Genomic DNA, 15,228 nt, shown 5'->3' with positions numbered 1-15,228 from the left:
GACTATAAAAAAAATAAAAAATAAAAAACAAGTGTGAAATATGTTTTGGGGGTAGGGGAGGGGGGTTTTATTTTGATATTATGGTGGACACTACTAAATTTTTTTTGGGTGTGCTATATTCATAATTTTTAGAATCTTATAAATTTCTACTTTTAAATTTTATAAAAAATCACGGTACTGATATTTTTGGATCTCTCCTATATATATATATATATATATATATATATATATATATATCTTTCTTTATCTTAGTTTATCGAAATATCTTGGTACTAGTTTTTTTTTTTCACCAAAATCAATTTAAGTTGACATATGATAAATAACTACCATATTACCATATATTTTCCAAATGCAAAAATATTTCGAAAGAAAAAATCAAAGGACTCAGTTCAAAATAAGAGGCCTCATTTTAGTGTTTTATGCATTTAAAAAAAAATAAAAATAAAGTGAGTGGTGGGTATTTTAGTAATACTAATGTGTTGTTTTGATTTTAAGAAAATTTCATCACACAATCACTCTAACAGATGTTAGTTAAAATGACCCCCTCATAATAGTTGAGGGGGTTAATTGTTAAAAATATTCATAAGGGACTTTTTTTGTAAACGGGTGAAAGTCGAGAGGAGTTTTTTTTGCAATTCATCCTAAATATTATTATATCAGTCATGTCCATGACCAAAAATATTATTAACGGGCCAACCTTCAAGGTAAAAGCCGTCAAAAAAAATTATAAGTTTCATCCAACTATTCCAAAACTCATATGAAGTCATTTTATTTTACCCTAAAATTTATGCTTCATCCTGAAATCATGAAGCTACTAATGTTCCACTAATCTCCTGAATAAAAACTGCTAAAACAGTTACTAAATTCTTCTCAGTTAGGCCAAGCTAAGCTTAAAGTGAACACAGTTCATAAGACGAACAGAAAACTGAACCCGTTTCACTCTTTAATCTTCACCCACAAATTCACAATCTTACAAGATTTATTTTCAAGGCTTACATGTCTGTTTATGTGGCAACAAAAACCATTCAAATCCTATACCATTTCTAAACATTCCAAACTGAACTGCAAAAATGTTTGATAGTTACCTTCTCAATCCATTCAGATAACATGTTAGATACACTTCATAAATTACTGTAGAGTGAAATTGAAAATAGTCAACAAAAGCAAAGGCAATTCTCTTGGAGTTTCAACGATCCTCAACAACGATATGGAAAAGGGAAAATGTTGAGACAACTACCCTTTTGAAGGGAATGAAAATAGGGACAATGTCTTGTTGCACAATCAGTAAACAAACAACAATACTTTTATCTACCTAACTACCTGAAATTGATTTACATGGATAGAGGTAATGATACAAGTGGAACCAACAGATACAACAAAATGTAGACACGCTTTAGGAACTGATTACAATTTTTATGCACTAAAACCCTGTCTTGGATCACTTCACAGCTGAAAGGATTAAACCATAATCATCCACTGCAACAAATTTCTCTACCACTTTACATTTCAACTGTCGAATCTTTCTTCATTTGTTGAGTGTACATAAACCCAAAATACTTACTCTACGATATGGAATGTCTCCTGTGCCTTGAAGATGAATTAGAGGACTTGGTTTCCCCTTGAATTATTGAAGTTGGGCTCTGAGAACTACCAGATGTCTCAGAGCTCCTATTCTCCCCATGGACATGGCTTTTACCCACAACCCACAACTTATCGAAAATTCTCCTTGACCGAGATGGCAGCAACTGCACAGCACTTCCTCTGTTTTTGCTAACCTTTTTAATCAGTTTTACGTTTTTCGGAATATCCTCCTCTTTCATCCTCATTTGACTCATCTGTTTCCCAAGGGATTTGCAGTTTTCTGGCACTGTCTTCTCCCAACTTTCTTCAGTGTTAATCGTGTAACGTGGTGTGTCAACGTGGTGGTTGTTGAGGGCTTGAACCCCAGCAGCTGCTCTAACTTGCTCAAAAAAGAGAACCTGTACTACGACTCGGAGTGGAAGCTGCTCATTCTGTGCTGCATGCATGGATGCATCCATTGTCAATTTCTTGACATCCATCAGCCCACATAACTTCTTCCTTTCAGATTTCGTCAGGTTTGGGTGCTCCTGAAAAATAAAAATCTTTCAGTGTTTTGTATAACTAACTAAATTCACATTCAAGTTAGCATTTGTTCATCCCTTGTCATATTCAAAGGAGAAACTTCTACTATTGGATCTTAGCAGAGCTACTTAGTGAAGCTGTGTGTGTGGTAGCTAAAAATCTGAAACAATGTCAATCATGCAACCGGTGCACCTCTCCATATTGTGATGAGTGCACAATTGAATGTGATTGAGAATTAGCAAAGTGGGTTAAAAAATATCTAATGTGGCTTCAACTTGTCACTTGTTCCACAATTATGTTACAGGCATCATAAAGGAAAATCTAACTTACGTATCAGATTTATAACATTTTGAAACAAACACCTATGTGTTTTTTAGGAGTCTTAAAGAATGAAATAGAGAAGATAAAAGAGGCATATGTGGATATAAATCCCACCTTTAGATAGATGTCAATGGCTCTGTACAATGCATCATGAATTGGTCGTGCTGACTCTGGAATTGACAGTGACAAGTCAATGAAACTGGAGAGAACAAGATTAGGATCATGAGCAATTTCTCTAAGATAGCAATCAACCAATTTACCAACATTCAACCAGGATCCATGCCCCAAGACAAAATCACTGGTGTTATTCCCGTTCTTCTCAATGTCCAAATTCCGGCTACATTTTTCACGCATCACAAATCGATTCACAAGGCACTGCACAAGTTCAACATCATAAATAGTAGTTTGGAGAGACTGTGCAGGGATCAACAGATCATTTACAGAAGCTTCATCCAATTTCAAACTGATCCTCTTTATCAAATCTTCTTTTAGCGAATCATCTACTCCAACCAGAATGGCAACTTTCAATAATTTGAGCAAGAAACTACAAGAACAACCCAAGCTCACATCAGAGGGCAATAGGCAAATAATTGTTTCAACCAAAGATTTGTTCCTCCTAATATGAACTTCAGAAACCAAAGCTTCAACGGAATCCGGCAACCATCTGACAGCATAAGTCTTTAATGCCTCCCCAATCACATTCCCATCCATTCTCCCCTTTGATCTCACAGCAATCATAACTCGCTTGTAAAGATCGATATCCAGTTCACATATATCTTCAACCCACCAATCCTTAGGAACAGATTCAATTTTATCCTGGAATTTCACAGCATTCTCAATAATTTTATCTTGCACTGCTAACTTCCGGTTATATGTATAAGACCACTGGACATTCAAGGGATCCACAGAGGTTTTAGATGCAATTGAATCTATGCATCTACCAACTACCTTCAGATCTTCGGACCAGGGTAAAAGAGAATTGGTGGTCTGCAGAACAATAATAGAATCTTTCCAGCTACGGAAAAGACTGGAGTTGAGAAACACCTCAATTTTAAATATTAGGTTGCCTCGGTCTACATCCTCAGTCATCTCAAGATACTCTGCTGCACAACGGGCAGCCACAACATTGTAAGCATTCAGAGTTACAGTCATCCCATAGCAGAATTTGGCACAAATTTCAAAGGCTTTTGGCCCACCAGGAAAGTCAAACAAATGCATTTCGTCAGAATTCTCCTCGTTGGCCTTCAGTACTAATTTTTGTAAGCGATTGCTCTTCGACAAGAGAGGGAACTGCAAGGACAGATTAAAACAATAAACCATCAATCAGATTAGGACAGCCAGAAAGAGGTAAGAAAGAAAAGACAAATCTATTTTTTCTGGCAAGCTAAGCATTTGTTTCTTTTAACCAATGGAACATTGAACTATTTGGACCATTTGGTTTAACTAATCAAGACAGTATCCCTTCTCTGATTGTTTAATGAACATCAGAGTAAAATGACAAAAAATTGTGCATATTACAAATTAGTCAAAATCTAAACTGCGTATGCTTGGTACTCTTTGCAATTGAATATTAATCAAATTCGGCCTTCACTGTTCTTATTTTGAAGATTAACTTTGTAGTCCACAGTCTGGTGGTCCTTCCTCAGTCTTGAGCATCAACTCAGAAAACTGAGTGAGCCCAACCTTGGCTGGAGCCTGGAACTTTGTAAAAGCTGAGCTTGAAGAGGCTTAGCCAGACATGGTCTGATCTTGAGCTGAGCCTAAACAAGAGACTTAGATTTGGCACGCATGACAACAAATCCCAGGGTGCTTACACTGACAGATGCAAGTACATATAAAATGATGTGATACATGACTTCTCTGGAAACAATTGGTGTCTTAGCCACCATGAGAATCTCAAGAGAGTGGAGAAGTTCACAGTTAAATATGAATACAAGACCACCAAGCCAGCCTTTGGCTCAAGCGGTATCTCCTTTGCAATAGGGGCATTCGCTAGTGTGTGCATGTGTATGAGTATCGTACCAAACAAAATATTATATGTTTGTGTGTGTGTGTAAATATGAATATGAGAATTTATGGGGGAAAAAAATGAATATAAGATATCTAAACCATTAGAAATTAGACAGTTAAATTTGCTTCATAAAAGAATTAAGTCCATACCTTGTGAAGGTAAAACTTCACTTCGCTAACATTGATGATAACATCTGTCGCCAATTCAGATGACACATACCTACATGAGCAAACATATCATGCTAAGTACCCAGGAAGAGTAAAAAATAAAAATGTCATGCTAAGCCTATAAGGCGACAACTGAAAAACATGACCACTGGAATTTAACACGCGATCAGCACAATAAATATAGTAAAGAACAGATGACAGCTATATCATGAAAGATCAGGAGCAAAAGGGATAAAAGTTGTTGTGGTCATCCAATAGTATGATAATAAATTTGTACTTTGTGTATAGTACTAAATACACAGAAATCATAAAGGAATTGCATCCAATCAAGAGACCCAAATCTGGAAAGTTTGTCCAATTTTTAGAAACCATTTGTTAATTATCTTTCAACAAATGAACTTCAAAAATGATGTTCTACCATTAATAACTGTTCTTTACCAAAAAAAAAAAAATTAATTCCTTCTTAATTAAATTCACTTTTTCACAGATTACTGTCACACAGTCTGCAAGTTCTATGGATCACAAGGAAACTCAAAACAAACCCACCAAATAACTAGTAGCAAGTAGTTTTACAAAGGAATCAAACTTGTGATATAGCTGCTAGATCTTTATTATCTTACCTTACAACATAAATGACATTCAGATGATTAAATGCCCTCACAGATCATACGATTGTTTAATGAATCTAAAATCTGCTGCAGCCCACCAACCTATCTTAGATGGACACCTCACCACGTATGAAACACAATTGTGACAGGTCAAACAAGATATAGCTATGGGCATCTCAGACATTCCCACTTAAATACTGTCAAACATGTAGCCAACAGGCATGTCCGACTAAGGAGGAGAATAACATGTTCAAAATGCTTATCTCAAACCAGGGAAGCTACCATATAAGAACACACATTGCCATTCACGGGTATAAAAGCAGAATCAGACCATGCTTCAACCAAAAAATGGAATCCCATATCCCAAGATGCAGAGTAATCATCAGATAAATGCAGAAACAACCTTGAAATGAACGAAACATACACAAGTCCATCTAACATAACCATCAACCATTAAATATTTCAGTTCTTATGATGTGGTGCTGATAGAGGTGCTCATCAAAACCCTGTGAATGTTGATAGAACCAACCCAAGCAGGTGATCATTGAAATGCTCTATTCTACAAGATCACTTATCTGCAAATTTTTTATCACACAATCAGCCATTATTTAGAGGCAGCTCATGTGCGAGAACCTATTGGTAGGTGGAGTATAGTTACTTATAAAGGAAAATTTTGTTTACTGCGACAATTAAAGAACTTGCCTATGCCACATGACATTAATACGAGGACCATAATATATGGACAGTTTGGGACCAAACGCCAGTGGCCTAAAACTGCTAGATCACTCCTACCTAGAATGGCCTCAGACATCCTGCCAATTGATTATGCTGCTATTGAAGGGTTTTGATAGGGGAAAGTTACAGCACAAGAATACAGAAGAACTTGTCTTTACATGCTTACGCGATGCAACAGGTCAATTATTTGTTTACTATATACGGAGTATATTTTACAAGGCGCATACTTCAATCCAACCGCCAGAGCTTGGCAATACAAAGCAAGAACGACCCTTTATTAGGTAATGCAACATAGAAACCACACTTTCTGATGTGAAGAGCAATAGAGTTCATATAAACAACTTCAACTCCCTATCCAACAAAGAACAGGAGTACAGGACTAATGAATTAATAAGTTGCTTTATCTAAACTCCTAACAGCAAACGCACAATATCAGGCCTATCACGGGGATTTAATTCATTTACCTTGTGTTACAAACCAATAGAAGTCAGGTGCATTTGCTAGTTGAAGTCATCGGCATACACGTTTAAGATTTACAATCTTTATCCATTGTAAATGTGTAACATTATATGAGATATCTCATCCAGTGACGAACTTACATGTCTAAAACCTAAACTTATAATCTAGCACAAACAGATAGTTAATAAATTAATTTCCCTAATAAGTATGGAAATCCAACAATTTAATGTCTAAAGACAATATTTTAGTGACTTCGCCAATATCAAATAATTGTAAATCAAGGTTAAAGTAATTTTTGTGGTGGAAAATCAAAAATTGCAGCCACAAGTAGATTAAAAACATCATTAAATGTCAGGAAGTGACACATAGGATATGAGACGACATGATGGGGTCCAAAACATCGTCCCAATGGAGCTTGGACGTCCTAAAATTCTAAAAAAAATTCAGCCAACTTCACCTAGCCAAGATCTATCATTGTCAGGTCATCAAAACATTCTCGTTAATCAACATTCTCTCTTGTCAATCCATAGACCAAAATACAATCCAACTTAGTATTTTCATCATAAATGTGATGACCCAACAATAGAAGGGGACCACATAGCACTTAATTATCAAAATTATTTGTCCTATTTCACTTCCTTTTCCAGTTTAACAGGTGAATATATAACGCTATATATCCATATGTATGTGTACATTTCTCAATTGGAATGTGGTGAAAGGAATGTTTACAGAAAAACTTTTACTTCTCTGATAATTAAAAACCTTGGAAATATATATCAGGCCTATACTTATATGACTTTTTCTGCATTTGGACCACTAACCCATCAAAATCAGGACAGTCCAACAGCTGGACCACCTCCTCCCATGTGGTCTCCTCATGCAATCCAAACCCAAACATTCCGTGAAAAACAATGGTAAAAATAGTTCAAACATCATACATCCACTTAGTTATTGTAACATTTTCAACCCTTTTTGAGCTTTGCATCCACCTAACAACATTTCACCACTAAATTATAAACGCCTATATATCTTTCTTTACATTTTTAGCATCAACAAAAAAAATAAATAAATAAATAAACAAGACATTGATATAGATAACATGCGTTTGAAATATTAACAAATTGATCTTATGAATAACATAGTAGAACCAATAGCCTGAAAGCTTCTTAAATCCATAACAACAGTGCTAAATAAATATATATATATATATATATATATATATATATATATAAGCAAACCTACAGAGAGGAAGGTAATAAAACAAGTATAAGAACTCAATGAAGGAGCAAAGCAGAACAAAATGGAGTCAAAGAGCAAAACAGAGAAGTAGGTAGAGAAAAAACAAACAGAGACTGCGTTTGTTTGTTGAAAAACAAAACAAAAAAACAAAAAACAGATAGAAATAAATAAATAAATAAATGAAACCCACTAACCTGATGGAATTTCCTTGACCTTGAAATACATCAGGCTTGGAACCCAACTTCATAAACTTCATTTTCTTCCCAAAATACCCACTGCAATCCCACAAAATTACCTCTATAAACTCACCAAACTCTTCACAGAACTTGAAGAAGCAGACTATATATTAAGACCTTCAAAACAACCACGGTACTACAACCCTCATCTCCAAAATCCAAATCCAACACTACTTAATGAATGCCCACAACTTTCTCTCTCTAAAAATCTCAAGACTTAAATTTGCAGAACAGAGGAGAGACAAAAGCAGCTAGCTAACTCAGAAGCACAAACATTGGAGACCCATACAAACACAAAGAAACAAGCATGGAAGACGAAGCAAGTATAAGCTCTGCCTTCCACCAGCACAACAACAACCTCGAGTCTCGAGCCAATTCATTTCCCATTGATTTCAAGCCTTTATGATGACATTGATGATGCAATTATATTCATAATACAATTACACCCCAACCCAATCCTAGAGAGAGAAAGACACACACAAAAGAAGAAAATTCTCTCAATTTTCTCTCCCCAAAGAAAATGTCTTAATTCTCGCCGCCTTTGCCTTTAATCCCCTGATCCGCGAAGATCTCTTTGCTGTACAAATCTCGAGATCTCTCTCTCTAAATATATGGAGTACCAAATGGTGTATATATATATATATATATATATATATTATATATATTTCCCTATCTCTCTATATGTATAGTATTATGATGAATGATGATCCCTGCATCCTCCTGCTGCAGTTGTCTCTCTATCTCTGAAATTTGCAGCAAATGAGGAGAGAGAAAATATAGAGAGAGAAAGAGTGTGTGAGAGTGTACAGAGTAGGGGTACTGTATATGTATTACAGCTTGGCTTCAGACTTTTAAGGAGCTTTATGCCGCTAAAGCAAGCCACCCTCTCAATTGACCATTATGCCCCTTTGATTCTCTTTATTCTCGATATCACACCCTTCCTTTACAGGTCCGGGTGTGTCCGTGTAACCGCGATGGTGTACTCCCACGCTCGGTATTACCGCGTGTAATCACTTTCACGGTTAATGTGTGTTAATTTAGTTCCCATTTTGCGGTTGACAACTTGACGCGTAGCTTTTCGTCTTTTGACTTTTTCACGTAAGGTTAGGGGCTTTGACGAGACATCATTTGCTAACTTCACTTTTTAATTTTTAAAACAATTAAATTAGAATATTAGAAAGCATTTTAAAATTTTCATAAATACTTTTAAAATTGAAAAAAAAAATACTCAATTTCATATAACAATGAAATTTTTAGAACTTTTATTTTTATTTTCAAAGTAATTAAAAATTATTTTTGACAACTAAATCAAACAGGCTTAAGCATCTATTTGGTTCAGGTTTCTATCAAATAATTAGAAATTAAAAAATAATACCAAAATTTGTGATAGATTTCTAAAACTAATTTTTGAAAAATAAATTAAAAAAAATTTCTAACTTTTTGTAATTATCTTTTATAATTTTTTTAATTATTATTGTTTTTTTTTTTTTTACTTTTACAAATTTTATAATAACTCTTCTCATAATAAAAAAACACACATGAAAGTTTCAATAACCTGTCTAACACTATTATATGTCTAGGGATGACAATGTGCCTCGCGAGAACGAGACTGAAATCCCACGAAACGGGTATCCATCCCACCCTGCCCCGTTTATAAGGATCGTTTAGCTTATTTGGCCATGGATGATTTTTATTAATGAAAACCCGTGCAGGTCAGGAGCGGGGCAGGTAAATTACTAAATTATCCTTATTTATTAGTATATATAATTAGCTCTGAAAATCTTAAGTCACATTCACTTACTTTTTCAGCCGTCCTAAAGAGCGACAGAGCCTTATGAACTAAAAATGTTCATATCCTTGAATTTTATGTTAAATTATTGATTGTCATTTTTTATCAATTTTTTCAATAGTTATATAACTGTATTTGAGGAAAAGAATTTAATGAGAAAGAGAAAATTTGGAACTAAACAGGACGGGACAGATATTTGCAAGGATAAACAAATTAAACAGGTGTGAGAATGAGGTTAAAAGACCCACCATTTAAGCGGTTTTGGGCGTCCAATTTATACAATTTTCAAGCCTATAATTAATTGGTAACAATTTGTTGCACATTTACTGTGTGGTCTAAGCCAGTTAAAATCGAAACAAATAGCCAAGTAATGGATTTGGTCCACAGTTGAACCAGTGGTCAACCCTACACATGAATCAGATTGGATCTACTTATTTAAAAATAAAGCAAGCATCCACTATAGTTATGAGTTAGTAATACTAAAATATATATATAAACATTGATAATATATATATATTAGTATAACTGGTATGATAAAATTAAGCAATATCCTTGCATATAAAAAAGTGGTGAACATTACTTAAAAATTTGATGTTTGTAGATGATATGGTCAAAAAATCAATGTTTATAGTTATGAGTTAGTAATACTAAAATATATATATAAACATCGACTTTTTGACCATATCATCTACAAACATCAAATTTTTAAGTAATGTTCACCACTTTTTTATACGCAAGGATATTGCTTAATTTTATCATACCAGTTATACTAATATATATATATTTTGATGGTTTAAGATTTACATGGCATTACAGTGGGTCAAAATTTTAAGACTCTTTTTTTTGGACGATAGTAATGTCGAGTCTCTTAAAATACTTATAATTCACCATCAAACAAATGTAATGTTCCTGTTTCACATGTAATATCATATGCATTGAGTAATTATCCAAAAAAAAATCTCTAAAAATGGTTGCAACTCTAACCCTTCAAGTAAGCTCTTCCCTTAAATTATTTAGTTCATGATGAAGCATTACAGTGAGTCAAGGTTCCAAGTTTAAAAAGCATACTTTTGAAAGTGGGAACTTAATGACTCAGACGGAAGCAATTGTGGAACTTGTACTGCTATTCCATATGTTTTAAATGCAAATCTAGCTCTGCCACATTTGTGCAATTATTTCTAGACCTCCCTTTTGAGTCCAAAGAATCCATGCCGACCTTAATTTTTAAAGTTAATCATCCCCAAAAAAATTTTAAAAAAAATAAAAAATAAAAACAAAGTAATTAAAAAAAAAAAGCCGTTAAAATCAAATATTTTGAAAGATATTTAGAATCGTTTTCAAATAATAAATATATTTGAGTAAATTATTTGATTCAGATAACAAGGCATCTCTATCTCTCTACAAAATGTTCCAAGAACCGGAAGCATTTAATAAGACTAAAATTGCAAAAATCTAATTATGAAATGGAAACAACATTTACACTTTGTTTATTAAACAACTTTCATATATGTGTCTAATAAGACTATTTTTTTTTAACAAGTTCGATAATATTGTTTGAATTGCACCATTTACTTACCGGACCAAGACAAACTAAGATTTTGTTACGTTAAACACTACTTATACATAAAGGGCTTGATTCATTTTTTTGGTTTAAAGAGCGGAATGCAAATATATAAAAATGGAGTGTAAATATTGCATCCCATTTCAAATTAACATTAATAATTTGCTTACCAACCGGATCAAAACTTTTCCTTGCTTCTTAAAATATATATATATATATTTTAATTTCTGGCTCTTCTAATTAGATTTTATATATCTCTCTTCCCCTTCTTTGTTCTTGCTCGTTACAATTTGTAGTAAGGCATCACAGGACAACAAAACAGACAAACAAAATGTGGAACATGTGTAAAAAGCATACTAGCTATGAGATGAATGACAAGTGACAAAAAAACAAATCTGATTGTGCTTCAAATCAATCACACACATGGGTGCCTCTCGTTGTGTATAATTATATATGCACACATATATATATATCTCTATATATATATATATATAAGCTGTTCTAAGATCCAAAAATAAATAAAACTAACAAAAATGAGAGACCATGGTGGTCAGATAAAGAGAGGGATGGGAGGAAGAAAGAGCGAAATGACAGCTACCAAGGAAGAACTGAAATACAGTAAAATGTAGGATTTTTTTGTAGAAATAGGATTAAAAGTAATTAATTAGGATATCAAATCAAAATATTAACTTCAAGGGTTGGCCTAAGTGGTAGATTATTAAGGAGTATGTATTCAGTGCATGTGTCTGATCACGGATGGTTTTGATTAGTTTGATTCACCGAGCATATTAAATCAAGTTTAAGATTTTATTTTTTTAAAATACAAATAATATTGCAAGGTCAGGCCTACAAATGAAAGTTCAAAATTTATCCAACACATATAAAGAAGAAACTTTAGTTAGTGTTTCGAAAATTTAGTTTGCTAAACAATACTATCATATATTATCTCCGTCTTATTATAATTATCCATCTCGTAAATTGTAACTCACAATAAATCGCATTATAATATATTGTGAGTCACAATTTATTACATAAACAACTATAATGGAACTTATTGTTAGTTATAATTGAGGAAATGGGCAACTATAATGAAATGGAGGGAGTAATCTACACATTAGGAGAAGTAGTGATTTGGCATCCAATCAAGTCTAATGGACTTTGCATGCCATTGTTCTTGGACATGTTGGTAAAACACTAGCTTACATCATGTAATCATAAGTTTCAAATGGTAAAGCAACATTTTTCCATAGATTCATTCTTGAAAAGGTGACTTGGTCTTGCTTAAATGGGAAAAGTTGCTCTGACCCCACCACTGAAATTACATAATCTGCTGATTAGTGGGAACACGTATTGGAAGAGTTGACCCTTTAAAAAAAAAGAAAAAAGAAAGAAAAAGAAAATGAAAAAGAAAAAAGAAAAAAGAAAAAAGAAAGAAGAAAGAAAAAAGGAAAGAAAGAAAGAAGAAGAAGATTCTTGCACCGAATTATTATAAATTATTAGATTTATTTTCTTAATTAATGAATTATGTAATAAATAAGGAAGTGGAACTTCTACTTAATTGTATTTAGTATAAATAATTAATTAAAATTTATTCGGTTAGAGAATTCAATGTAAGTATTTGGTGTAAGTATCACTATTAAAAAAAAATTAAAAAAATATTATAAATATTGCCTACTTTATTTAATATATATTCTAAAATTGGTGATTTTAGGTTTAAATGTTAGTGGACCATATAAGATTTAATTTGATTTGGAGGGACAAGATCATTACTAATGTTAGGAAGGTTAGATAAGTGTATCATCATATCCTAATGGTCATGATTGTGATCTTGGTGGTGTGAGAAGGAAGAAATAAAAGGAAGGTGTAGCATCTAAGAAAACGAGTGAAATAAATAACGGTACCAAAAAAACATGTTGATTCAATCATAAAATCTTCTCACTAATAATAATTACTTGGTCCATTTAGATTTAGGTAGATGTACGTTAAAACAATTCAATTAGGTCAAGTTTAACATTTTTGACGACAAAACTTTGTTGATAAACTTAAAAAAAATCACATTGAGCATCACATCACATTGTCACATTATATAGAATTTAGATGGTTACATTAATGATGAGAACTCTTCTTATTCCAATTAGAGGCTATAATATATTCTTATCTTAGTCCCACATGGTCCATTTATGTCAAGTTTTTGCTTTCAAAACAGCCTAGGATATTTATCCTATCCAATTGAAAGACAAGAAAAGGAAAAAGTATAGTCTAATTAATTACTTTAATTAGCAACACAAATTTAGATAAATGAGAAAAATTAATTAAATATAGTTTTATTTAAAAAAAAAAAAAGGTTTTTTTTTTTTTTTTTTTTTTTTTTAACAGTGTGAAAGTAACCAAAAATATCATTTTTATGCCTTTTGATTTTGGCCTATCTTTTTGAAACGATACTATTCAAAGGAAAGCAAACATTACCAAACATGTTTCGTGTTTTTGCTTTGCTACAGTATATTAGCAAAAGCAAAAGAACAAGAAGTAAGAACATTGTCAAACGAGCCCAAAGTAATTATTCTTATATATAAAACTAAGTGTTTTTTTTTTTTTTATCATTGCACCAAACAATTGCTCTTATAATAAATCACTATATGAGATATGACAATCATTTATAGTCCGAAAGTGAGATAATTCTGAATAAAATGATGTGAGCGAAGGGTGTGAAGTTTTAACATCGGGAATTTTGGGTCATATATTGCTCAAATATTTTTTTAAAAAAGGCCCTTTTATTAGGCCCTGTTTAGCATGCGTTTTGTTTCTACTATTTTTGTTTTTGGATTGCTATAGTGTCGATTTTGGAAAAAAAAAAAAAAAATGTTTGGTGCGGCCTTATTTTATTTTACACAGTGCTAAAACACTTCGTGAAGAGTGATCCAAAACTAAAACACCAAAAAGATATATTTTCTTGTTTTGACAACTCTTTATGACCAAAACTATAACTGTGCATGTTTTTGTTTTCGACATTTTCACGTCAAAATATCGTTTTCAAACGTGTTTTTAATTTTTTTTTCAAAATATTCCTACAACAAAAATATTATTTTTTTTTTAAACAAAAACAAAACATAAAAACTAAAGCGCATGTTAAAGGAACCCTTAACATTGTGTGTGTGTGTTCACTATAAATAAATAAAAAAAGAAAAGCAAGAGAGGGAGTTTGGTGGCAAACTAAAATCAGTACATGTATCACATTCCATTGCTGTTAACTTTATTGGTGTCCCCACCCTAAAATGAAATCTCAATGCTATATGTCCCCCATATGCTTTACATGGTCCAAACTCACATGTACTAGTAGGGGACCAAGATTTATATGGAGTATTAATTTGGGGGTTAAATTAAACACCACCTTTATTATTTGGTTGAATAAGATATTTTTGTACCACCACACACCTCAAAGCCAGCCAATTTCTTATCTTCCTCTCTTAGTCACTCTTAATCGTCATGGTGGACCAGTCTTTTCTTTCTATACGTACTATTCAATTTTTAACTCATCCCCACTTATTTTAATTCTTCCACCCACTCCACTTCATTAACTTATTCCTACAGTTAATTAATCTCTACTTTTCTTTTTATTTGTTAAATAATTAAAACTTATCAAATCTTCATATCCAATATTTATGTTGGCTACTTGGCTGTTTAGTAGCCGCCAAATCTATTGATTTTTCATTTTTAAAAATTAACCAACTAAATTTCCCCTCCTCCTCCTTCTTCTTCATCTTCTTAATATTAATAAAAGGGTGAACTCGTAAAGAAAAAAGAAATATTGACATCAGCATTTGATAAGTTTTATGTGAATGAAAAATAAAAAGGATGAACCCAAAAAGAAAAACAAAAAGGAGAATATTCTCCAGGTCTTTGCAACTGTTAAAAGAATTATATTATTCACATATATGTATGTATAATGACTGTCCTGGCAATGCTGAGGACAGACGAGATAGATTTCACAGATATATATAT

The 15,228-nt window shown here is 32.7% G+C and overlaps 1 protein-coding gene across 1 annotated transcript; it reads right to left on the bottom strand.

Annotated features, from left to right (window-relative positions):
• Window positions 1-1,151: 1,151 nt before the first annotated feature.
• On the bottom strand, window positions 1,152-8,710 carry LOC132304540 (BTB/POZ domain-containing protein NPY1). The gene is made up of 4 exons (XM_059802270.1): window positions 7,838-8,710; window positions 4,585-4,654; window positions 2,539-3,714; window positions 1,152-2,108 (listed from the first exon to the last, which is right to left on the bottom strand). The coding sequence occupies exons 1-4, from the start codon at window positions 7,897-7,899 to the stop codon at window positions 1,563-1,565; spliced, it is 1,854 nt and encodes a 617-aa protein (XP_059658253.1). The 5' UTR covers window positions 7,900-8,710; the 3' UTR covers window positions 1,152-1,562.
• Window positions 8,711-15,228: the final 6,518 nt, after the last annotated feature.

This window comes from Cornus florida, unplaced genomic scaffold, assembly GCF_030987335.1.
Source record: "Cornus florida cultivar Cherokee Brave unplaced genomic scaffold, ASM3098733v1 CherokeeBrave_3.0.0_Hap2_Chr04, whole genome shotgun sequence".
In the NCBI taxonomy this organism is placed as follows: Eukaryota; Viridiplantae; Streptophyta; class Magnoliopsida; order Cornales; family Cornaceae; genus Cornus; species Cornus florida.
Note: the sequence above shows the minus strand (reverse complement) of the source record. Positions and strands in the feature narration are given on the sequence as shown.

Excerpts from the sequence above, each read along its gene's own strand:
- LOC132304540 (XM_059802270.1), bottom strand. The coding sequence starts at position 7,899 with ATGAAGTTTATGAAGTTGGGTTCCAAGCCTGATGTATTTCAAGGTCAA. Across the intron at positions 3,715-4,584 it reads TGAAGTTTTACCTTCACAAG|TTCCCTCTCTTGTCGAAGAG; the intron begins GTATGGACTTAA and ends CTGTCCTTGCAG. Across the intron at positions 2,109-2,538 it reads CCATTGACATCTATCTAAAG|GAGCACCCAAACCTGACGAA; the intron begins GTGGGATTTATA and ends TTTATTTTTCAG.